This window comes from Cervus canadensis, chromosome 28, assembly GCF_019320065.1.
Source record: "Cervus canadensis isolate Bull #8, Minnesota chromosome 28, ASM1932006v1, whole genome shotgun sequence".
NCBI classification, from domain to species: domain Eukaryota; kingdom Metazoa; phylum Chordata; class Mammalia; order Artiodactyla; family Cervidae; genus Cervus; species Cervus canadensis.
Genome location: NC_057413.1, coordinates 51,249,917 through 51,274,159, shown reverse-complemented (window position 1 = coordinate 51,274,159; position 24,243 = coordinate 51,249,917). Strand labels below are relative to the sequence as shown.

General features: G+C 43.3%; 1 protein-coding gene across 1 annotated transcript in view; it reads left to right on the top strand.

Annotated features, from left to right (window-relative positions):
* The first annotated feature begins 353 nt into the window (after positions 1–353).
* Positions 354–24,243, top strand: part of ADGRF5 (adhesion G protein-coupled receptor F5) — a 72,577-nt gene continuing 48,687 nt past the window's right edge. The window contains exons 1-2 of the mRNA XM_043449584.1: positions 354–768; positions 16,943–17,068. Coding sequence (XP_043305519.1) covers positions 16,967–17,068 — 102 coding nt within the window. The 5' untranslated portion in view covers positions 354–768; positions 16,943–16,966. The remainder of the gene's footprint in view (positions 769–16,942; positions 17,069–24,243) is intronic.

Genomic DNA, 24,243 nt, shown 5'->3' with positions numbered 1-24,243 from the left:
GTTAAATGTTACAGAATTTGTAATTTGATGCACAAATATTCACAGAGTTTCCCTGGAAAATCTGGAAGAACTACATACCTCTGAATGTGGTGTATTTGAAGGGCAGCCCTCCCTAAAACCCAGGGCTAGGACCAAATGATTTCACTAGGTCTTCCCACTTTCAGGACTTTTAAAATCTCTGATTTCTTGGTACTGCTAGAAATGATGCTCACTGATCATTTTAATTTTCTTTCCACTCTGAAAACACAATCTCATTTAGTGGGCATCTTTCAAAGGTTTAAACCAGGCATCCTACACTGGCCATAAGCTCAACCCCATCTGCGGACTCTCTGGTTTCGTTTTTTGAAGTTTTTTCTCTGAAGAAAGGAAAGCAAGGATTAGGGGCTTTGGCCAAACAAGTCTAGCTACTCAGTGAATAGGTTTCCAGATAAGAAGGATCTGAAGGACTTCCCTTGGGCGTGAGGGAAATAGCACACACCATCTGGGGAAGAGGACCAGGAAATCACTTCTTGTTTTCAAACAGCGGCGAGCCGTCAGGGATGGCTGTGTGAGGCTGGGAGGCTCACGGCAGGGAGGCACCGGTCAGAGAGGAGGCTGAGCTTGGCTCGGAGCTCCCAGTCCTGTCTGAGCCCTCCTCATGAGCCCAGCTTGGCTCTCCCTTCATCGAGCATGAGGCTGCGGGGCGAGTGGCCTTGTAGCAGAGAGCTGGAAGTTTGTTAGACGTCTGATCAGAGCCGGAGCCAGCCTGGGGACGACAGTTCTGGGCAGGTAACGGGCATCTCTCCTACTGGGGTTTGTCTCTCTTGGTAGCAAGACCTCAGGAGCACCTAGGTCACTCTGAGGCTCCTTTTAAGGCACTTTTCAGTTACAATTCTATTTTCTGTGGCTGTAACTTGTATGTTGCGAGCACAAAGCATGGCTGGCCAGGGGCATTGGGCGTGCGGCTGTTGGTCAAGTTGATAAGACTGTGTTTAGGAAGATGGAGTGTCAGGCAGTGAGCTGGGGGTACTTTTAGGATTTCCTCTGTAATAAGAAGAGCTTTCCGTTTTCTTTCTTTTTAATGAGTTTTCCCATCCCTGAGCCAGAAAATATCATAGAGACCAAAGCGTTCGTGAATTGCTTGCTGTGAATTTCCATGCCAGGCAGCCAGGGAGACTACCCTGCGTGTAGCAGGAGGTGTGCAGATATCCTCTGGTCCTAGGCAGTCTGGAAACGTAAAATGTAGGCTACCGCCTTCCTCCCCCAACTACTGAATCAAGCGGGGTTTGCAAGTCAGCTCTGGGAAGGAGGGCAGATAAAGCACTGGCATCAAGAGCAGGCAGGCTTGCCTCAAGTGTTCTAGAAAGGAGGAGTTGCCCTACGGTGTGTGGTTTGCTTCAACTGTGTTTTCTCGTACTTTGTAGAAAGCCGGGTCATACCACTTCACCGCAGCTCAGCTTTTCCCTTCGTAAAGAGCTAATGTTTCTGGACTTTCATTTTTGAATGATGAATGTAATGCATGGTTATATTCTTACTGTAACAGAATAAGTCTCACAGTTTTTCAAACCCCGCACGCCCCATATGCATTAGTTTCCTTCCCTCCCCCATGTTATCCAATCAATTGTTTGCCACGTATCTTACCAGTTAAGTGACTGATTTTTTTGTTTTCCCAGCTCTTAAGGCAAGTCAGGGCACTTAGGAGTACAAGAAATTCTCATTGTCAGATCCATGTATTGGTCTTTTTTTTTTTTTTTTAGATCCATGTATTGGTCTTTAACAATACCTTCCCCTCACTGTAAAGAAAAAATAATACATGGGGAATGTGAGCAGTTATTTTAATATTTAGCAAAGCTTGAAACAGTTTTTTTCATTTTTACCATTGTTATTTATGCGTTGGTTTTGGCTTGGACAATGCATAGTACTTGTACCAACCTCCCAGGGATGAAATTCTAGATTTTTCAACTAGTAGTTTGGACTTCTCTCTTGAAGTCCATCAAAGGTATTCTGTTCTGGAAAATAAAAGAAGATTAACTGAATAGATGGATGGATTTATAGATACATAAATGATAGCTAGCCAGCAAGATTAAGTAGTTGGCTCTAGGGAAATGGGGGGGACAGTGGGAGAGATTTCCTTTCTTAATGAATAATAGATGTATTTAACATGTGGGTTCACTTTCTATTTCTTTTAGCTTTCTGCAAAAAGGTGGCCTTTAATTTTTTCCTTCTGTTCATTATTACGAGACAAGTGAATAAGAAATAAAATACTATGAACAAATGAGTATGGGTCACGGAAAGAGAATTCGCAATGAAGTTACATGAGCAATGTCAGGTCTAAGAATAATCACAAAATACTCTTCAACTGCTATTAGGCATTTTCTTGCCCTTCCCAAGGTTTCTCTCCTCCAAACTAGAGGGCCAGTTGGCCCTGATTTTGGACATTCTCTGGTGCTTTCTTGACCATCTTGTTAAATTTGCTCATGTAGGTTCTTTCTCTGGGTATTTTGATGAATCATTTCACCCTACTGCATAGTGCTAGCCCCTGACAGAGACCTCCTTCTCCTTCAACTCACTCATCACAGGTAAAGCAGGTAGCTTGTTCCCATTTTATGAAATACAAAACTGAGAGGCTCAGAGGTTTTGTTGTTTGCTCAGCATCCCTCAATGAATCTTTGAGGGGCATTGGAATGAGAAGAAGCCCTGATCTCTGCCTTTCCAACCAAGAGGTTGACGACATGAGGGTGAAAATAGTGTAGAGTAGAGAATGAATGTGATTGGCTAGATTCTATCAGTTTTGGAGCAACACGGGTTCCCAGTTGTGCTGGAAGTCTGTAGGTAGATTCAGCTATTGCCTGGTCCAGATTTGAGCACATTCTAACACCTGCCGTTTATTGGCATCACCTTCAGCAACTTAGCAAAAGAAAACGGTGCCCAGACACTTCCCTGGAACAACTGAGTGAGAATCTCTAGGGAAATCTCATGCTGTTTTGCTCGGTTGGTTTTGTTTGTGAATCTCCAAAGTGATTCTTTTATGCAGCGAGGGTTGAGAACCACTGAGTCCAAACCATAAGAGACAAAGTCTAAATAGTGAAGCAGAAGTAATACTGCTTCAGGTTGCCCAGAAGTTGGGGCCAGAAGTGCCAGCAGGGGTGAGCATCCTGTTTCAGGATCCTGGCTGAGGCTGTTTATGAGTGGAACGCCGCCCCCCCCCCCCCCCCCGCCCACATCTGCAGGTGAGAATGAGGAGACAACTTCAGCTCCCCAGACATGGCCCTACCTTTTGAGTTTCAACTGAAACAACCCCACTGGCTTCCATGCAGAGTCACTGGCTGCCTGTTACTTGCAGAGTTTACAGAATCTGATGAAATGTTCTAGGTAAACAGGATGTGTTCTTCTGCTGCCAAATGACTATGGGTGGGAGGGGGTCATCCTTTTATTCAATGTCACTTTAACATGTGTCTCAATTCCCAGAAAAAGAAATACTAGTTATCTTTTGCCTGATCTGCCACTTTCTGGATTGATCTATACAGATGGATAGAAAATAAGTCAGAGTTGGGTTTTTGTTGTTGTTTTTCAGAGCTTTTTTTAAAATCAGAATATGTGCCCCTAGAAAACTTCCCTGCCAACATTCCTCATAGAGTCCAAATTAGTATCGCTCATCGTTGTAATCTCTGTCTCTAGGTGGGGCCCTCTCAGGCTCAGTTTCCCCCACGTCAGGGGGCTTCAACCCAGAGTAGGTGCTTTAGGAAGGCTTGTTGAGTTAAGTATCTGTGTTCACTATGGGGACGCTAAGAATTCACACGACTCAGCATTTCAACTCACATTGCCTGATTCTGGGGATGATGGTTAAAATAACTGGAATCTTGCCTGTTTCCTAGAAGATAATCACAAAAGTGAAACCTTTAAAGTCACAGCTTAGTAGAAGCATCTATACTGAGAGATGTGCAAAGAGCTGTGGAATTACAAAGACAGAGAATCTTTTCCTTTAATCGGTTTGTACTCATAACAGGAGGCAAAGCACTGGCCCTGGGGATTTTAATAATAACAGGTAATGTTTACTGAGTACTTATTTTGTGCTAGGCACTGTGTTCAGTACTTTACAGAGGTGGTTAAGTCATGTAGTTATTTCAATAATCCCATGCCTCAGGTTCTATTATAATACCTAATTTATAGACAAAAGGACACACAATTTTAACTAAGTTGCCCGAGACACAGAAAGCTGGCAAGTAGGCAGTCTGACCAGTCCATATGTCTAATAACTATGCTGTGCTACAGAAACCACAATAGAGCTACAGAAAAATACACTTGCCAGGGCCAGAGAAGTAGCCAGGAAGGGAAGTGCAGTGTATTCCAAAGAAAGGGTAAGACTTCAGATTTAGCAACAGAGTTGGCTATTACTGTGTGACTTGGGGTTTGTGATTTAATTTACCCAAGTTTCAGTTTCTTCGTCGGTAAAATGGAGATACTGATAGTTCTAACAATGCAGAGCTTTGGGATTAAAATGAGCCTGGCACATGCAGGTACACCGCTTAGTCTAATGCCCGGCGTATAGCTGGTGGTGGGGGTTTAGTCACTAAGTCGTGTCTGACTCTTGCGACCCCATGGGCTGTAGCCCACCAGGCTCCTCTGTCCATGGGATTTTCCAGGCAAGAATACTGGAGTGGATTGCCATTTCCTTCTCCAGGGGATCTACCCGACCCAGGAATTGAACCAGGTCTCCTGCATTGCAGGCAGATTCTTTACCGACTGAGCTATGAGGGAAGCCCAACATATAGCTAAAGTTTGATAAATGATAGCAATTACTGTTGCTACTAAGGGAGTACAAAAGACCTGAAATAGTGAGTAAATCTCAGAAGGGAGAAATGAGGCATTTCAGGTTGCCAAGAATAGTGTGAGAAGAAGTTAAGAGGTAGCAATCTCTTCAACCAATACTTACTGTTAATATTTATGACACATTTTGCGAAAGAAGGTACAATAAATGCTTGTGAGTAGGTCAGCCAGCCAGTTCTGTCTCCAAGTGTTACAGAAGAAAACTGTATCAGAGCTGGGTGTACATTCAGTTGTGGTAACCATGCTTGCCAGGTGAATTAGCCCAGATTTCCTCTGAGCATTTGAGAATGTTTAGAGTATCTGACGATGGTATAGTAGCAATATATAACAAATAGTGTCCTAGGCAAGTGAATCGGCAAGTGGTATTGGATATTGGACAGGGAGGGAAAGAAGAAGGCTCAGGAGATTGCTGCAGTCATTCTGGTGCTAATGATTCTGAGGAGGTGATAACATCCACACCAATATGGCGGCCGAGGGAGAAAACACAGGCGTTGGAGATATTCACAAGACTGAGCGAATGGCTGAATTGCTCCTCCCATTCCTGCCCTCAAGGCTTGTGACCCAGAATACCCGTGGAGTTGTGAGCTTGGGAACCTGGAGAAAGAAGCCAGCAGTTTGTAAATCTGGAAAGAGATGGGTTAGGAGAGAAGAGACGCATTAGTTCTGGATGAGCTGAATTTAGACCCAGGTGGAAATAGTGCATTTGGGAAGATGTTCCTAATACTTAGAAAAGTGACTAAGATGGAAATAAAGTTTGGGGAATTCTCATATAAATGGATAATTAAAGCTGTAGACATGGACAAGCTTCCTAAGAGTGTCAAGAGAGATCAACCAAGGACCCAGGGGAGGTTTGAAAGCCCACACTCAGATGGTGTAGGATGAGGAGGACGGAAACATAGGAGGAGGGAAAGGAGAAAAGGCTGCAGTGAAGAGAACCCTCCAAAGTGAAGTGAAGGAGAAAAAGGCACAAAGGAAGAGCAGCTAAGTGTTGTCAGAAACCAACAAGAAACTAGGAAGGATGAGGATTAGTGAAGAATATCACACTTTAGAAAATGCTTTTCATGATGAGATGAGGACAAAAGTCAGACTATCCAGATGAAGAAAATCTTGGAATGGCCATGACTTCCCAGCGTGCTATATTGGGGGGAGGGGATTTTAATCTGTAATATTTAATTAATATGTAATATTTAATCCATAAATTTTAATCTGTAATTTTTTTTCATTTTAAGTAGCACACACACATCTTTTCTTCAAAAGAGGCAAATAATTATTTTTATTGAAGTATAGTTGACTTACAATGCTGTGTTAGTTTTTGTTGTAGAGCAAAATGATTCAGTTATACATATATATATTCTTTTTCATATTCTTTTTCATTATAAGTTATTACAAGTTATTGAATATAGTTCCCTGTCATCCACTATTCTTAAATTCTAACAAAACGCCTAGGGAGGAAAATAGAAGTTTAAGAGAAGTGAAGTCATTGGCCAAGGACCCCATGCCTGATGTCAGGGAGATGGAGGAACTGGGAGGTGGGAAGGGAGAGAATACAAAGATCTAAGAGGGTCTGGTCAATTACTAAAATGTTGGAATAGTTTAAACCACATGGTAAAGAAATAAGTGCTCCCCTGGGGCTGCTGGAGGGTCTGGAGTGTCGCCTCCAGTCTCTGCCTCCATCACTCGGTCGCTTGTCTTGGGCCCTTGGGCCCAGGGCCTCTGTTCTTGCAGTGACCAGAGACTGCCCTGATTGGCCCACTATTGTTGCTATTGGAAGACTCAGTATTATTTCAGATCTTACCTCATAAAGAGTAAGACCACAGAACTGTAAGGCTTGGACCCACGCCCAAGCCCTCGGAGTCTCACAGCCAACCCCAGGGCCACCCTCCATGGCAGCTGAAAAACACCTCAGGCATTGTCTTGCCAGGGCTTAGGAAAACCCCTCCACGTGGTAAATGGAAGTACCAAGATGGCTGAGACAAGAACAGAGTTAGGAGCTTACTGGTTTCATGGAGATGGCAATCTCCTGTTCAAAGGTTTCTTGGAGATGGCAATCTCCTGTTGTAAAATCCTCCAGTGATTTACAACAAGAAGGATGAAAGGTTATCAATGCTGCACACATGTGCAGTGTGTTTTGGAAAACTTGACCCCATTGTGTACAAACAAATGTTCCTCTGTAATCTGATAGGACTGAGTTACCCTGACACAATGCTTCTCCTGAACCTTATTTTAAGGCAAAGGAAAACGAAACAGGAAAAAAAATTTTTTCAAGGCAGTTCTTTTATTGGTATTGTGTTTCGTGTTTGTGTTAAATAAATATTTGGTTTATAGTTCTGCATATGCAAGGGAGATTCATCTCATTAGATAAGGTCAGCAAAGGCAAGTCATCACCTCTTGCTGTTGAAAACACAGATTTGTGAAGGCTGGCTGTTAGAGAGTCCTTGAGGGTTTTTAATCTGCACTTCTGCACTCCAAGAGGGAGGTTTTGATGCCATCCTGTCTTTATTGTCGTCCTGAGCAAAGAACAATATGCTCTTTGCTCAGTCACTAATCGTGTCCGACTCTTCGCGACCCCATGGACTATAACCCACCACACTCCTCTGTCTGTGGGATTTTCCAGGCAAGAACATTGGAGTGGGTTGCCATTTTCTTCTCCAGGGGATCTTCCTGACCCAGGGATCAAACTCGTGTCTCCTGCATCTCCTACATCTGCAAGTGGATTCTTTACCAACTGAGCCACCTGGGAAGCCCATGTGTGCGTGCTAATTCTCTAATGTGTGCGTGCTTCAGTCATGTCTGACTCTGCGACCCCATTGACTGTAGCCTACCAGGCTCCTATGTCCCTGGGATTCTATAGGCAAGAATACTGAAATGGATTGCCATGCCCTCCTCCAGGGTATCTTTCCAACCCAGGGATTAAACCCAAGTGTCTTGTGTATCCTGCATTGTCAGGCAAGTTTTTTTTTTCTGTCACTAGCACCACCTGGGAAGTCCATAAAAAATAATAATCTCAGTCAAATGTTCAATGAAAGTCCTGAAATTTGCTCCTACCATCCATCATCTGCATTAAGAGGAATTCTGCTTTGAATTATTCTCTAATAGTAGAATAATATATATGCATATTTATTTTTAGTCTCTCATCTAGTCTCTATTTTGATCAGAAGTACATGACTCAGGCATATATATATGTGTGTATATATATAGGGAACAAAACATAGGAAGATATATCTTTGGCTTCTTTCAATAAATACAATAACCTGCTCAGTTAGTCAGACGCAGGTCAAGATGCACAGCTTGCCTTGTTAGTGTCTTAGCATACAATTCAATTCTTCTTTTATTAAAAAGAAAGCCACGTATATAGCATCACCTTCTGTTCATGATCTGAAACCAGGAAGTAGAGATATGGGAAGAATTACCGCTCTTTCTCTTCTACTTTTTAATGAGATTTCTTGTGTTTTATGTACCTGACCTCCCATTTATAGCTGAACAAAGCAGAGAATCTCCAACCAGGATGTAGTCATTTTCCTGAGCACTGAAGGGTGGTTAGAACTGAATATGCAGTGATCACGTTGAGGCAAAGGGGCAGGAAAAAAATGGAGATTAAGAAACCAAGTAAATCACAGGATTACTTTTGGTTTTGCCAAACAGTAAAAAGTGGTTTGACCAAATAATTACTCTTATGTCTCAAAGATTAATTTTCATATTTTTACCTCTGCATGAACAATGAAAAATCTCTTGCATTATTTTATTTATTTATTTTACTTATTATTTAATTATCAACAATCCATTTTGCAAATGAGTAAGCCAAGTTTCAGAAAGGCTAAAAAAGAAACTTTCAATTCAGGTTCATATCTGAAGGAAAGGTCCCTGCTTCTCTATTCACTATTGCCTGTGGGGCTGGTGAGTCGGTGAATAAAACATCAACTGTGAAGGTTTGACCATAGTGTTTTTCTTTTAATGTTTATTTAAGTATCTGCTTGCATTTTCTGCCCCCCTCTATTTTTTCATAGTCTTTTTGTTGCTGTTGTTTTATTTTTATTTATTTATTTATCTTTAGGACATGCTATGTGGCATGTGAAATCTTAGTTTCCCAGCCAATTATCAAACCCCTGTCCCCTGCTTTGGGAGCTCAGAGTCTTAACCACTGGACTGCCAGGGAAGTCCCAGACTATAGTCTTAATTTTAAAAAGTAAAACTACTCCTAGCTCAAGATTTGTCTTGCACTATTTTAAATGATGAAAAAGTTACCAGCTTCAGTCGTGAAAATGTGATAGATGCCTATTACATATGCCAGATCTGAAAAATAAGAACCAGGTCGTGGAGGGCCTCCAGCATCAGCAAAGACCATTGCCTTTGTTCTGGAAGCAGTGGAGAGCTGAACAGAGGTAACAGGTGTGAAGAGTGCTTGCAGAAGGTCAGTCTTGTATCTATGAAGATGGTAGGGTAGAGAGGAAAGAAGGGAAGCCATCACGGTGATGCCTGTGTGGGGCAGTGAAGACCTAGCTAGCATAGTCAACCAGAGATGGAGTAGACAAATGCAAGAGATAGCTATGATTAGGCTTAGAAACCTAAGTGAGGCTACAATGGATTTGAAATAACTGTGAGAAATTTTAGACTCTTTGAACAGCAATGGGACCATCAGAGTCCACATCTTTCACCTCAATTTTGAAATCACCAAGGGCCATCAACTCCCTGGCTTTGCCAAAAAGAAAATTGAGATGCGGAGAAGTGAGGTGATTTGCCCCAGATCATGAACAAATCACTAGCAAGGTGAGGCTGGAACTCAGTTGCCTGGACTAGGGTTCACACAGAGAAAGCTTTTCATTTATTCTTGTTGATAACCCCCCCAAGAAGATCTCTAACCCAAATGGTACCTTTTCCCCAAAGGAATAGATGGCCAAGTTTATAATTTTGTCACTACTACGTATCAGCTGTTTGACCTTGGTGAGTTACTCACCTTCTAACCTTCCATTTCCATATTTGAATATGGAATAATTAAGGATAGTTTAGTGATACTATAGGATTAATTGAGAGGGTTAAATGACATAATTCTTGAAGAGAGCTTCTATGCCACTTATAGCATTAGGCCTGAAACAGATGTAATAGCACTATGAATACTGAAATAGCTCTATGCCTGAAACAGATCTAATATCAGCGATCTGTAACCACCATCATCACCATTACCATCATCATCTTTGCTGATAATTGTTCTCCACCATTATACGACAAGTGACTTGTCTGACTATAGGACAATATAGTTGTCCTATATTGTCCACTATAGGACAATATTATTATCCAGAATTTTAAAAATCCTTAATTAATCTCTTCCATCCTAACTCAGCTCCCAGCTGCCTATGAGACACACAGCCCTTGCCAGGTCTTCGTTTTGTCATCTAAAAAAATTAGACGTGTGTGTGTGTGTGTGTGTGTGTGTGTGTGTAGAGGGCAGGAGCTAGTGTTTGAACTAAAGGCAAATTCTTTTTCTTTTTTTCTTAGCAAATCATTTTCTTTAAATTTATTTTTAACTGGAGGATAATTACTTTACAATGTTGTGCTGGTTTCTGCCATACAACAATGTGAATCAGCTGTATGTATACACATATCCCCTCCTTCTTGAGCCCCCCTCTACTAACACCCCACCCCACTCCTCTAGGTCATCACAGAGCACCAGCCTGAGCTCCCTGTGTTATACACACGTCCCACTAGCTATCTAGTCAATGCTGCTCTCTCAATTCATCCCACCCCTTCCTTCCCCCACTGTGTCCACAAGTCTCTTCTCTACCTCTGCATAAAGATTAATTCTAATTTGTCTTTCAGTTTTAACTGTGTATGTTTTATGCTGTATCCAGAAACACCAATAATCCATTTTTTTTATTTTCATAAAAACACTCACAGAATAAATAATAAATATTGGGTAGCAGACCAGAGGGCCAGACTCACACTTTTTGGGTGATAAAAAATAAAAAGAGGTATCATTTTTATTGAATTCTGTATTAGTTTTCTCAGGGTGCCATAATAAAGACCTGCAGACAACAGAAATTTATTTTCTCACAATTCTGGAGCTCGGAGGTCAGAAATCAAGGTGTCAGCAGAGTTGGTTTTTTCAGAGGCCTCTCTCCTTGGCTTGGAGATGCTGCCTTCCTCTGGTGTCTTCACGTGGTTCTCCCTCTGTGTGGGTCTGTGTCTTAATCTCCTCTTCTTATAAGATCACTGTTCATCACTTCTCCACCTTTGATCTTGATCTTATATTAAGATCAAGTATAGTATCTGTTCTTATAAGGTCACTGGTCATATTGGATCAGGGCCCCAGCCATATGACCTCATTTTAACTTAATGACCTCATTAAAGACCCGGTTTCCAAATGAGGTCACATTCTGAGCTGCTGGGGGCTGGAATTCAACATATTAATTTTGGAGGGCACAACTCAGACCTTAACAAATTCAACCATAACCAGGCTTTTTCGACCTTCATGGGCAAAAGTCTCTAATCTCCACAGCAATGCTGCAAGGCCAGTACTGTGATCCCCATTACTCACACCAGGAAACGGAGCCTCTACGGGGTTAAGTGTCTCACCCACAATTAATAAGTGGTGAAGCTGGAATCAGAACAAGGCCAGTTTTGCATCAAAGCTGGTGTTCTTTCCACTGTAGTCTATTACAGGAAAGAGGGAATCACTGGGGCCCTAAAGCTATTACATTCATTTTTTTTCCAAGGCAGAGCAGAAAATAGCTCTGCCTTCCCTTGTTGATGGTGACTGTTCAGAAGAACAATGTGCTCTCGGGGATGGTGACCGAGCCTCCATCACAGTGGTTGGACAAGCTACCCTTGGCAACGTCCACGAAGGGCCCAGGGGACAGCTAAACATCACCCTTTGGGATGCTTTGTTCCCTTTAAACAGGGACAAGGCTCTCCACTATGGTCTTCTCCTTTGCCTGAAATTCTCTTTTCTTTCCCCTATCACATGTTTAAGCATTGCCAATCCTTCAGGGTCTGGTCAGTGACCCTGGTCACTCCAAAATCCACCCAACTCCCCCAGGCCAGCTTCTTCTAGTCATCTTATTACTTCACACTGCAGCTCACTTTCCCCACCAGGCTCATCTGTCCATGGAATTCTCCAAGCAAGAATACTAGAGTGGGTTGCCATTCCCATTCCCAGGGGATCTTCCTGATCCAGGAATTGAAGCCAGGTCTCCTGCATTGCAGGCAGTTTCTTTACTGACTGAGCCACCAGTGAAGCCCCGGAGACAGGCCAAAATGGGGGCAATTCTTACTGTTATTTACTAGCTGGGCAACCTGAATAAGTATGGTAACCTCTCTGAAAGCCTTCATTTTCTCATTCATGAGTTAGGAAGAAATACCTACCTCCTAGGCCTTATTGTGAGGCAAATTAAGCAAATGAACATATTAATAATTACACTTAGGGCAGTGTTTGGTACCTAGCAGACATTTAGTAAATAGCATCTTTTAAGCTCACATTTTTCTTTCAGTCTCTGTTTCATGCCTTCCTGATAAAATTGAGAGCTTTTTTGAGACAAGAACCATGACTTATTTCACTTCGTGCATGCTTAGCACGATTTTAGGCCTATGGAATGTTCTCTGTTGTGTTGTAACTGTGCACCACATTTGATACTATGGGAGATATATGACACAACCTCAGATAACAGCCTTGGCTGCTGAATTGCATCAAAAACTGTTGGGTAGATCACTTCTGAGTCTATATGAATCCATTCGTTCATCCATCATTGCATCCCCACTAAGATTCTATTTCGATGTAGCTTCTTTAGTGGAGAGAGGACTATAGGCTTGTGGTAGAAAGTGCCAGGAGTGTGGCTAGGGCAATGGGATGCTGAAAGCATGGACCTGCAGACCTCAAACCTCCCTCTGCATCAGAAACAGCTGGGGCGGATACAGCCACCCCCTCACTCCTGCCCCCACCAGAAATGCTAATTCAGTTGATCTAGCATGATGTTAAAACAACAAACAAATGATGAGAGGAAACAAAGAAATTCCCCAGGTGCTTATTCTGATGCACAGCCAGGGATAAGAGCCATTTAAGCAGATGATGCTCAAATACTCCGGGGAGCTTCCTTCCAGGGTGGTGCTACCCAGGGTGATGTTAAGGGGAGGAGTTGTGCTTGGACCCGAGCCAGGAGCAGAGACCTGAACTGGAGGAAGGGGGAGGCACCTGGGCAGAGGGTCATCAAATGTGGGCTTTCTTTTACCTCCTGCCTTCTTTCTCCCCAGGAGGAGCCAAGGAGAGGATTAAGGCTGGGGTCCCCAGGGAAGAGGGGCTGAGGATACCTGAGAGCACAGGAGGGCAGAGCTGTGTAGAGCTTAGGAAATCATTTCCAGAGCTAGCCTCACTATTACCCTCTATATACCAAGCTTGGAATCACAACTTGATGATGACGTTGGGTCATCAGACCTCACAGATGTGGCCATTTCATGAACAGTCCTCTTAACTTGCAAGGTGTACAACCCCCTTGACTTCTCCCCTTCAATCAAAATTGGGCTGCTCAGGGCTGATGAAGGGATTGAGACCAGTTCATTTGAAGCCCTGGTTGTTTAGAAGATTTGGGAGAACAGTTCCCTGATGTGTTTCAGGTCAGTTTCACAATGAATGTTCCTGGTGCATAATCCCTCTGAGAGAGAATGTGGTTTAAGACTGCTTCAAATAATCTAGACCTTTGTCCTCCAAGAGCAGTAATGCTGAGAATCACCGCCACTTCTTCCCGGCATATGATGTCAGGGTGCTTGTTTTCCCTCCCCCTATCTTCTAACTTCACAGACAGGAAAATAGAGTCTGAGGAACCAGGAAGTTGCTCATCCATCACAAGGCTACTGCTGAGCATGAGGTCATATCTCTCAGCTTTTTCTAAGACACAGCAGGCTTATATGGGTTGGTTAGTTTTAGTAGACAGTGTTCAGCACTTATAATTTCAAAGGATAAAGAAATTGGGAATGACATAAGATAATTCTCTTTTTCTGTCTCTGCTTGTCCCTGAGTTTTTTAGTTGTTGTCTGCCATTTACGCTGGAGAAGGAAATACTAACCCACTCGAGTATTCTTGCCTGGAAAATCCCATGGACAGCGGAGCCTGGTGGGCTTTAGTCCATGGTGTCTCGAAGAGTCGGATGTGACTGAGTGACTGAGCACATTTATTCTAGGAATTTGGAATAAAGAGGAACGTCTTGGGGATTTACAAAAAAAGAGGGAACCCTACTCAAGATACGTCACCTTGATAGTAGAATTCTACTCTGGGCTTTTTGTTGTATGGATTGGGAATTTTTTCCCCCGTTAGCCAAGTTAAACAGCCTCCACTAGCTTCCTCACTGATAAAAAGAGCTGCAGGGTTACTGAGACATTATTGATGTAGGTGAGAAAAGTTCATCCTCAGAACTCCTCCCAAACATAGCAGGAACCCTGAAAGCGGGACTGAGTTTCAGCTGGTATGCTTGTTCATATGAGTCAGGCTCATGCCTTACTGGTTGTCAAATATTTTTAATATTACCTCTCTCTCAAAACAATGGCTTTCTTCCTTTAAGTGGATGACCTTACCTTTACCCTTATGTAACTGATGACTCTATGTAGCTGTTATCTTTTTTTCTGCATCCAGAGAATACCCCCTTCCCCACAGTGTGGTTCTTTCTATAACTGTATTTCTGTTGAATTGTGATTCTGTGGCTACAAAATAGGTCAACAGAGAAAAAGATGTCAATTTAATCAAGAACTATGTCCAAGGAGGGTGGGGGAAGTTGGGGACAACAGAAAGCATTGGCCAGTGGTTATTATACAAAAGGACCAGACATGACCATTGGTGGGGGAGTGTGACCATTTGGTCATTATCATGACCAAGGTAATCCTTGCTAGCTGACCAAGGCCAATATTACAAAGTGATGAAAAGATGTTCAGTCAACTCAAATCCCTTTAATACCTGAGTCCCTTCCTGGCTCTCAAGTATTAAGGGAGACTCATTAACTATTCAGCTACTAACTTTTCTCTTCTGATTAACTGCTTCAAAATGGAACCAGTTAGTACAGGCAGAAAGTGGATCCCTAAAAAGATTAAATTGCCTCTGAAATACCTGATTCATCCCCCAGGCAGTCGTTACTCCCAGGCTAAATCAGCCTGCTCCATACCCACCAAAGCCTACTGCTTTTCAACAAAGAATGAGTTGCTCTGTTTTCCCTATGGTAGATGCATCTGGCCTTAAATATCTATTCCTGTAACCTAAATTGCGAAGCATTTTCCAAAAGCCATTGAGTTGCAGAATTTAAAAAATGTATTTCATTGCCAGATCTGCAAATTGGGTCAGTTTTCCAGGGCCTTACGCTTCCTTCTTTCCCACTGGGGAAGAGGAAAAGGAGGCAGCCAACAACTGGTGCTTGAAACACGAGCCTTGCTGGCGTGGGAGTCTTGGCTGTCTCTCTGCGTGCCATCCTGGCCAAGTCCTCTGATGCTCCTGGCAATGCCTGGACCAGTGCCTGCCCTTCCTGATGGACCAATGCCTGCCCTCTGGATTCCACTGTCAGGGTGGTTCCACTGCAGCTGGCATCCCTGAAGCTCTGCATGGCTTTTAATCACATTTGAGCCTCAGAAAAGTCTGTGAGGGAATTAGAGGAGGTCTAAGTATCCCCATTTCATAGACGGATAAACTGGATTCAGAGAAGACAAGTGACTTATTCAAGGATACAACTAGATTAGTTTTTTTTTTTCTATAATTTTGTTTATTTATTTATGGCTCTGCTGGGCTTCACTGCTGTATGGGCTTTTCTCTAGTTGTGGTGAGTGGGGCTACTCTTTAGTCGCAGCGTACTGACTTCTCATTGTGTGGCTTCTCTTGTTGCAGAGCATGGGCTTCGGTAGTTGCGGTTCGTGGGCTCAGTAGTTGTGACTTCCAGGCTCTAGAGCACCAGCTCAATAGTTGTCCACAGGCTTAGTTGCTCTGTGCCATGCGCGATCTTCCTGGACCAGGGATCAAACCCGTGTCTCCTGCACTTGGCAGCTGGATTCTTTACCCCTGAGCCACCAGGGAAGCCCCAGATGCAATTAGTTTGGTTCCTATCTCCTGTCCCTTTGTCAAGTATTCTTTTCACAAAAATATGGGTTTTAAAAAGTCACTAAGGAAAGAAAAGTAGTTTGTCCTGGTCCCTAGACCCATAGGATCTGGGATTATTTCATGTGATTCTCTACTTTTCAAATGCAACCGTGATTAATCTGGTCATCTGAAAAACCTTTGTTTTTATTACCAGCGTTGTAAAGAGATAACAATCAAGAGTCAATGTATGATATATTATCTATTAATATTCTATGTTATATACCCTAAAAATCTCTAAAATATACCTTGTATTTTTGTGGCCAGTTCCAGAATTTTTCATACTAATAGGCCGTAGCCCATTAACATGGGTCTTTAAGTCAATTTAGGGGCCTTCCTGGTGACTCAGTAGTAAAGAATCCACCTGCAATACAGGAGATGTGAGTTCGATCCCAGGGTCAAGAATATCCCCTGGAGAAGGGAATGGCAACCCATTCCAGTATTCTTGCCTGGGAAATCCCATGGACAGAGAAGCATGGCGGGCTTTAGACCATGGAGTTGCAGAAGAGTCAGACAGGACTTAGCGATGAAACACACACACAAAAGTCAGTTTAATAGATTGTTGCCAGGCTTAAAAGAAGACATAGGGTAAGAGAATAGAAACAGAATTGAAAACATCATAGTATGTTGCATGTAGCTAAGGAAACTACTGTTCTCTGAATCCTTTTGTTCATGTGTACTGAACCATAAGGTTAAAAGTATTTCATACTGAGTAGTCTTTCCTCTTTCTCCTTTCTCTTTCCTCTTCTCTCTCCTTCTCTCTGTCTCTAGGAAAGTTACCTAAAGATCTGCTACTTTTGTCCCGTTTGCAGGTACCATTCCTGGTCTTCCCCAGCCACCATCTTTCCTGACATTATCCTTTCATCACCCCAGGGTCTGGAGTGGACACTCTAGTTTTCTACAGTTGATGCCTTTAAGCTCTTTCCTTTCTCCCCTCCACTGAAAATGCCCATTTGCAGGGTGACTTTTGAGACAGCATTTCCTAGTCCTTTTCTAAGTTTGATAAACACACCACTCTGTCTCTAAACCATCTTATTTCCATTTCAGGCAAGGCAACTCAAACTTGAAGACATGAAGTCCCCAAGGAGAACCACTTTGTGCTTCGTGATTATCGCAATTTATTCTTCCCAAGCTACACTGAGTTTGAGTTTAGAGTCTATTGTTTATCATTCGGTGAGTAAATCCATGTCTGCTATATTTCCCTGTCACATTTTTTTCTGATTTCCTGGGAAAATCATCGACGGAAACTGCTTTACACAAATGTTCAGGGCCTTTGAGAACATGTCACAGATGGTGGGAGGGAGTGGTGGACCATAAATGGTATTCATTCGACAATACACCCCGGGTACCACACGTCATACTCTGGAATCAGTGGTGGTGTCAGGGGAACATTCCCCTGGCTTCCCTCCTTAATGAATTTTCCACTTCTAGGGTTGGAGCTTCACCCTATGAAACTGAAACCACCACCAATAAAGCAGATTTTGAGGACTGAACAGGATATGTGTCCTCAAAGGAATATGTTTTGTTTTTTTTTTTTAACCAGGAGCATCAGACTAAAACACATTTCAAAAGGTGTTCATTTGTGTCATGTTATAATCACAGGTTGATATAGTTGAAAGGGCCATGGGTTATCACCCAAGCTTTTGTAAAACAAATTAGCCAGGTTGTTTTGTCCTTGGGAACTTAATGGGAGTTTAGCTCACCCCCTTGTTCCTTGTGGGAATCATTGGGATCTTCTTTCCCTAGGCTACTCCATGTACCAGAGCCGGGCTTATTACTGGTAATGAAATCTCATGGGACAGATGTGATTCTCTCTGTGTCTCAGCATTTTCATCTATAAATAATGAAAATAATAGTATTGATTTACTTATTGCTGTGAGAATTAAATTAGTTAATATTAACAAAATGCTTTAGACTAGTGCCTGACACATGTAAAAAGGCCTTATCTGTTTGCTATTATCATTTCTCTTCTTGTATTTTTTTTTCTACTGACTTTTTAAAAAGATATTTCAGGGCAACTTAGTTCATTCTGTCACGACTGTTAGAGTTTTTCATTGATAGATTTTAGCATCAGAAAATGTCTCTTCTTTTCCTGTTTGGATATTTTCAATTTTAATTCTCTGTCCTCTATTCCAGTTGTTGGTTCTGTTTTTGTGTTTGTGTTTGCTTGATCTCTACTCTTTATTTTTTGTGTAGCTTTTAATATATTCCTTTGCTTTACTGGTTCTTTTATAAACAATGCATGTTTGAGATTCTTTTCTTTTAATCTGTGGAGACGGAAATGGCAACCCACTCCAGTACTCTTGCTTGGAAAATCCCATGGACGGAGGAACCTGGTAGGCTACAGCCCATGAGGTTGCAAAGAGTTGGACATGACTGAGCGACTTCATTTTCTTTCTTTCTTTTAATCTGACTGTGATTGGGGAGTATAATTTATTCACATTTGGTGTCATTTAAAATTCTTGCTCTTAATTTCAGGATTTTTTTATGGGTTTATGCATTTCCTTCCTTTTTTTAGTTTTTGTATCTTTCTTTGTTTGACTTAGGTCTTGTCTTTTTATTTATTTCTCTCATGATTTGGGAAGTATACTTTGTGTGTCTCCTTCCAAATTGCAATATGCAGGATACAACCCTTGCAATTCTATGCAGCAGCTTTCTCTTGTAAACAGAGGATGGAAACATTACTTTTCCCGGGGATGTGCATGGTCAGCACAGAGGTCTACTTACCCCAAGCATATGGGGAGAAAGTCAGAGACTGACCTGATCTTAGCAATGGGGTCAGCCTTACCTCTGCTCCAGAGATTCCCAGCATTCCTGGCTACAGCAATGCCCTTCCACTGTGTCAGCTCTACCCTCGTGATCATCCATAACAAAGCTCCTCCATCAGCCTGGTGGACCAGGATATCTTCCTGGATATTCCCACCACCATCCTAAAGGGCCCCACTTTCCCCCTTTAGATCGACCTTCAAGATATAATATTTTCATCCAGTTCAGAGGCTGAACTGGCATCTCTCCATTGGAGAGATGCCCTTGAAACTGCCTTATCAGCTTATATGGCCCTAGGCTGCCACTCAGCTCCCACTTCTACTAATGTAATAGTAACATACAGTGATGATCTGTTACAAAAAATTGACCATTGTCACCATTTTTAAGTGTGCATTTCAGTAGCATTAAATATATTCACATTGTCGCACAATCAATCTGCAAAACCATCTTGCAAAACTGAAAGTCTGTATCCATTAAACAAAACCCCCTCAGCCCCCCACAGGACCCCAGCTCCTAGAACTCACTGTTCTACTTTCCAACTCCACGATTTTGATGACTCTTGAGTACCTCATACAAGTGGAATCAGGCAGTATTTGTCTTTTTGTGACTGGCTTATTCATTTAGCGTAAAGTCCTAAAAATGTATCTGTTGTATTAATAGTATGCATCAGAATTTCCTTCCTTTCTTAAGTCTGAACAAGGATCCATTGTATGTATATCCTACGTGTTGTTAATCTGTTTATCCATTAATGCACATTCGGGTTCCTCTCACCTCCTAGCTGCTGTGAACAATGCTGCTCTGAACATGGGGGTGCAAATACTGCATGACAGCCTCCTGAAGTGTGATTGATGATATAGCTTCTCACACTTCAACGTGTGCATGGATCCAGCTGGGAAACTTAAAGTGCAGATTTCAGCTCAGGAAGTCTGAGGGTGGGGCTCTGGGTGTTGCCTTCTGACTAGTTACTCTTGTTCCGGTCCCAGTGATCACACTGGAAGCAGCAAGGCTGCAGATTCTCAACGCTGGGATCAACCCTGAGTCCAAAGCTCGGCTCTAACGCTCACTAACTTCGGAAATTTCATCTCATTTTTTCGTCTCCCTGAACCTATTTTCTCACATAATATGAGAAATAAATAGTGTCTCATTCTTCAGCTTCTTCAGGATTACATGTTCTCAGATATACATGGCTTAGCATCATGACTGGCACACAGCAAATACATAAGATTTGGTGGTTATTTTTACTATTCTGGTACAAATAAACCTGGGTTCACACGCCCAGGAAGAAGATATTTTAACGGGATCCTTGCTGAGACAATTGAGGCAAAGATGCAAAACTGAGTGAGATCTGTAACTATTTATTTTTTGTCATCTGGCTCCCTGTTTTGTTTTTTTTTTCCACTTCTAAAAATGCCATCTCTCATTCCTGACTGTCTGTCTGCTCCCCCTTCAAGCCGCTCCCCACCCTCCCATTACTTGTAAAGTTCAACAAGTGGGGCATTTCCTGGAATCGGTGACCTTGTATCTTCTGACTGAAGCTTGGCAAACAGGAAATCCCTCCTGGACAGAGCTGATCATTGTCCTCCAATACCCATCTGGGTACCTTTCCGTGCACAGGCAGAGGCTCTGGTTTTTTTCTGAAATCGTACTCAGCATTGGGAGACCCTGGCAGGATCTGCGTGCAGCCTCATCGTCCCCCAAACTAGGGTGACATGAGACTCAGGAAGGCAAGACTGTCCCCCGGTGAGCCCAGGCCAGATGGGCACGTGGGCTGTCAGCACTGCCAGAGATGCATCGCGTTTATCATGTTCCTTGTTTTTCAAAATGTGAGAAACCAAGGCTTGGAATGAATGAATGACTTTTCCAGTTAGAGAGAAGAAAAGGCAGAGGGATCAGTTCTTGGAGTGACTCCAACACCTGCCTTCTTGAAATCCAGGCCCCATGACCTGGCAGTCTAACTCTTGATGCTTAGTCAAATCTGGGTGGCCAAGGGTCTTTGCCCCTACCAGCATCACCAGTGAACAGCTCAAAGGCTTCAGTGCTTTAAGTATGTTTTCCCTCTGTCTTTTCCCAATGATTATTGCTCAGTCGCTAAGTCATGTCTGACTTTTTACAATCCCATGGACTGCAGCCTGTCAGGCCTCCCTGTCCCCCACTGTCTCCTGGAGTTTGTCCTTTGAATCGATGATGCTGTCCAACCATCTCATCCACTGCTGCCCTCTTCTCCTTTTGCCTTCAATATGTCCCAGCATCAGGGTCTTTTCCAGTGAGTCAGCTCTTTGGCCAGCAAGTGGCCAAAGTATTAGAGCTTTAGCTTCAGCATCAGTCCTTCCAATGAGTATTCAGGATTGATTTTCTTTAGGATTGACTGGTTTGATCTCATTGCTGTCCAAGGGACTCTCAAGAGTCTTCTCCAGTACCACAATTCAAAAGCATCAATTCTTTAGCACTCAGCCTCCTTTATGGTTCAACTCTCACATCTATACATGACTACTGGAAAGACCATAGATTTGACTATACGGACCTTTGTCAGCAAAGTGATATCTTTGCTTTTTAATACACTGTCTAGGTTTGTCATAGCTTTCCTTCCAAAAAGCTAGCAACCCAATGATTACAGGGTTTAAAATAAAAAGTCAGTTATTCTCATGCAAAGCTGTGAATCTTCACTAAACAGTGGAGCCAGTAGACGACAGTTACGTGGAAGCAGCGCTTAATATAGGTGTTCCGTGAAAGTTTCAGATAATCACCATGAAGATTCAAGAAGTAGTTAGAGAGCAGAGGTTCTCAAAAACTGGCCTCCTGTCCATGGATGTGCTGGTTAAAAAAGCAGTTTTCTTTACCTTATTTGAGACATGCTAAATCTGGTCATGTATGGATGTGAGAGTTGGACTGTGAAGAAAGCTAAGCGCCGAAAAACTGATGCTTTTGAACTGTGGTATTGGAGAAGATTCTTGAGAGTCCCTTGGACTGCAAGGAGATCCAACCAGTCCATCCTAAATGAGATCAGTCCTGGGTGTTCATTGGAGGGACTGATGCTGAAGCTGAAACTCCAATACTTTGGCCACCTCATGCGACGAGTTGACTCATTGTTAAAGACCCTGATGCTGGGAGGGAATGGGGACAGGAGGAGGAGGGAACGACAGAGGATGAGATGGCTGGATGGCATCACCGACTCGATAGGCATGAGTTTGAGTAATCTCCGGGAGTTGGTAATGGACAGGGAGGCCTGGCGTGCTGCAATTCATGGGGTCGCAAAGAGTCGGACACGACTGAACGACTGAACTGAACTGAACTGACTGAAATCTGATTGGGGGAGGGAAGGGAGAGGAGTCTCATGCTCATGAAGATTAGAAATGCTCTAAAAGAGAGGACTGAAATGTACCTTGATTTTAACCCACAGTTGCCATTGGCAAGTCATTAATTCTCTAGTGACCCCTGGAAAATGGAGGAAATGAAATCTTGGCCTGCTTCCCAAAGGTGACCTCCGTAGTCACCTTCTCCTGGGCTGAGTCCCCCAGCGGCAAGCCCACAAAGAGTGAACAGAGAAAGCTTCCTGGTGGCTCCCCCTAACTCCCCCGAATCTCAGGGAGGATGGAGGCAGGAAGACAGCCAAAGAGCCTTTCCTTCTGCCCAGGCTCAGCGCCAGAGCAGGCTCCCGGGGAAGTCGGGCAGGAACCAGCCCTATACATTGACTTTGTTATTTCTTGGTTCCTGCACATCTCAGTGGAGCTGAGATAACCTCACGGCAAAGGAAGCAGCCCCTGGGCTTGCACATTCCAATCATCAGTCATCATTTCTCTGTTCACTTCTTCAAGAACAATTGTGAACTCTCAGATCCCCTCACATTTCCAATGGACATTAATACTAGTCGCTGAAAAGAAGGCAGTGGTGGAAGAGGCAATAGAAAAAGAGACAAAGTACTGGTTAGGAGAGACCGGGTCACCGAGAGGAACCCAGTTTCCCCACACTGTCCCAGGATATCGCCTGGTAAGATGATGCTGTGCCTGTGTGGATAAGTGCAGACTTAGGAGGAAGGACAGCTGGGTTTGAGTCCCGATTCTGCCATTTCAAGGCTGTGTGACCTTAGGCGAGTTATTTGACCCCTCTGTGCCTGTGTTTTCTCATCTGTGAAATGCAGATGATAACAGTATCTACACCTTAGATTGTCATGAGGATTAAATAAATAAGCACAGACCAAGCACTTAACAGTGCCTGGCACCGGGCGTTGGAGATGTCTTAGGAATTATTCCTCTGGATATCATTACGATGGGAGATACCTAGGGAAAAATGGTAGAGACCACGGAGGGCAAAACAAACTCTGTCTCAGGTGGTGCTCCCTGGTGTGGGGGCGGGGGTGGGGTTCAAGGTAACACCCTGGAGGGCGGGCCTTATCTGGTTCCTCTACTGAGACTTAAAGGAAGTTTGGTTGGGAAACTCATCATAGGAAAACTCACTTGGGAGGCAGGGATGAGCTAGGAACGCCATATCAGGTCAAGGTGAGGTTGTAAGCTACAGAGCTGGCAGTGAGCCCAGCAGCAAAGGCAATCAATGTCAGTTCTTAAAGAAGCCACACGGTGACAGTAGATGAGCTTTGTGGAGATGAAGCAAGTGGTTTATGCAGTTGGGGGCAGGGGGTGTTCTGTGTGAGCGGTGCCCCCAGAACAGTGTGATGCCGTGTCCCAGAATAGCACTTACTACGTCACTAAAGCTATTCTGGTGTTCTACATTGATTAATCATTTGCTCCTCACAACAACCTCATGAGGTCAGCTATTTGTATCTGTATGCTACAGGTGAGTACTGAGGCACAGAAAGGTTAAGTAACTTGCCCAAGGTCACACAGCCATTTTATGGCAGAGCTAGGATTTGAATCAATGTCTGCCGAGTACTTAACTCTTAACCATCATACTATATGATATAACTAATATTTATTAAGAGCTTAGTATATTCCACCTTGCAGTTGGCTTAATTCTCATAAGAATTCTATGAGGTTGGCACTATTATTCCATTTTACAGAAAAGAAAGCTGAGGTTCAAAGAGACTAAGTAACTTCCTCAAGGTCGCAGGTGAGTAAAGAGCACAGCTCTGTACCCTAGCAGTCTGGCTCTAGAGCTCGGTCTCAAAGCCCTTGCCCCAAAAAGCAACCATAAAACCATCTAGGAGGAAAAGGGCCAGACAAGGAGAAAATAATTTCTAAACATGCGTAACCTAAACAGTCCCAAGGCTGCAGAAATACTGGGGTGGGGACAGGCTGAGTGAGTGCAAAGGAGAGGTCGTGAGACTCGTCTAAAGTGCCGCCCGAATGACTCAGGATTTAAGCCCCAGTGCAATGGAGAACAGCATAATTTATGTTTCTTGACAGGCCTCAAGCTGCAGGAACTCTGAGAGAATCAGATAGGCTGATTTCTTCAGCTTCTGGATCTAGTGACTGGTCTATAAAAAGTCAATGCCAAGGTCATATCTCAGAGGCCAATCCATTGCATCTTCCCTACCCTCCCATAGCTGATAGCCCGCCATCCACAGGGCACAAGGTGTTGACCCAGAGTCGGCAGCCCTATGCTCAGCTTGAACATTCCCGGGCCTGTGA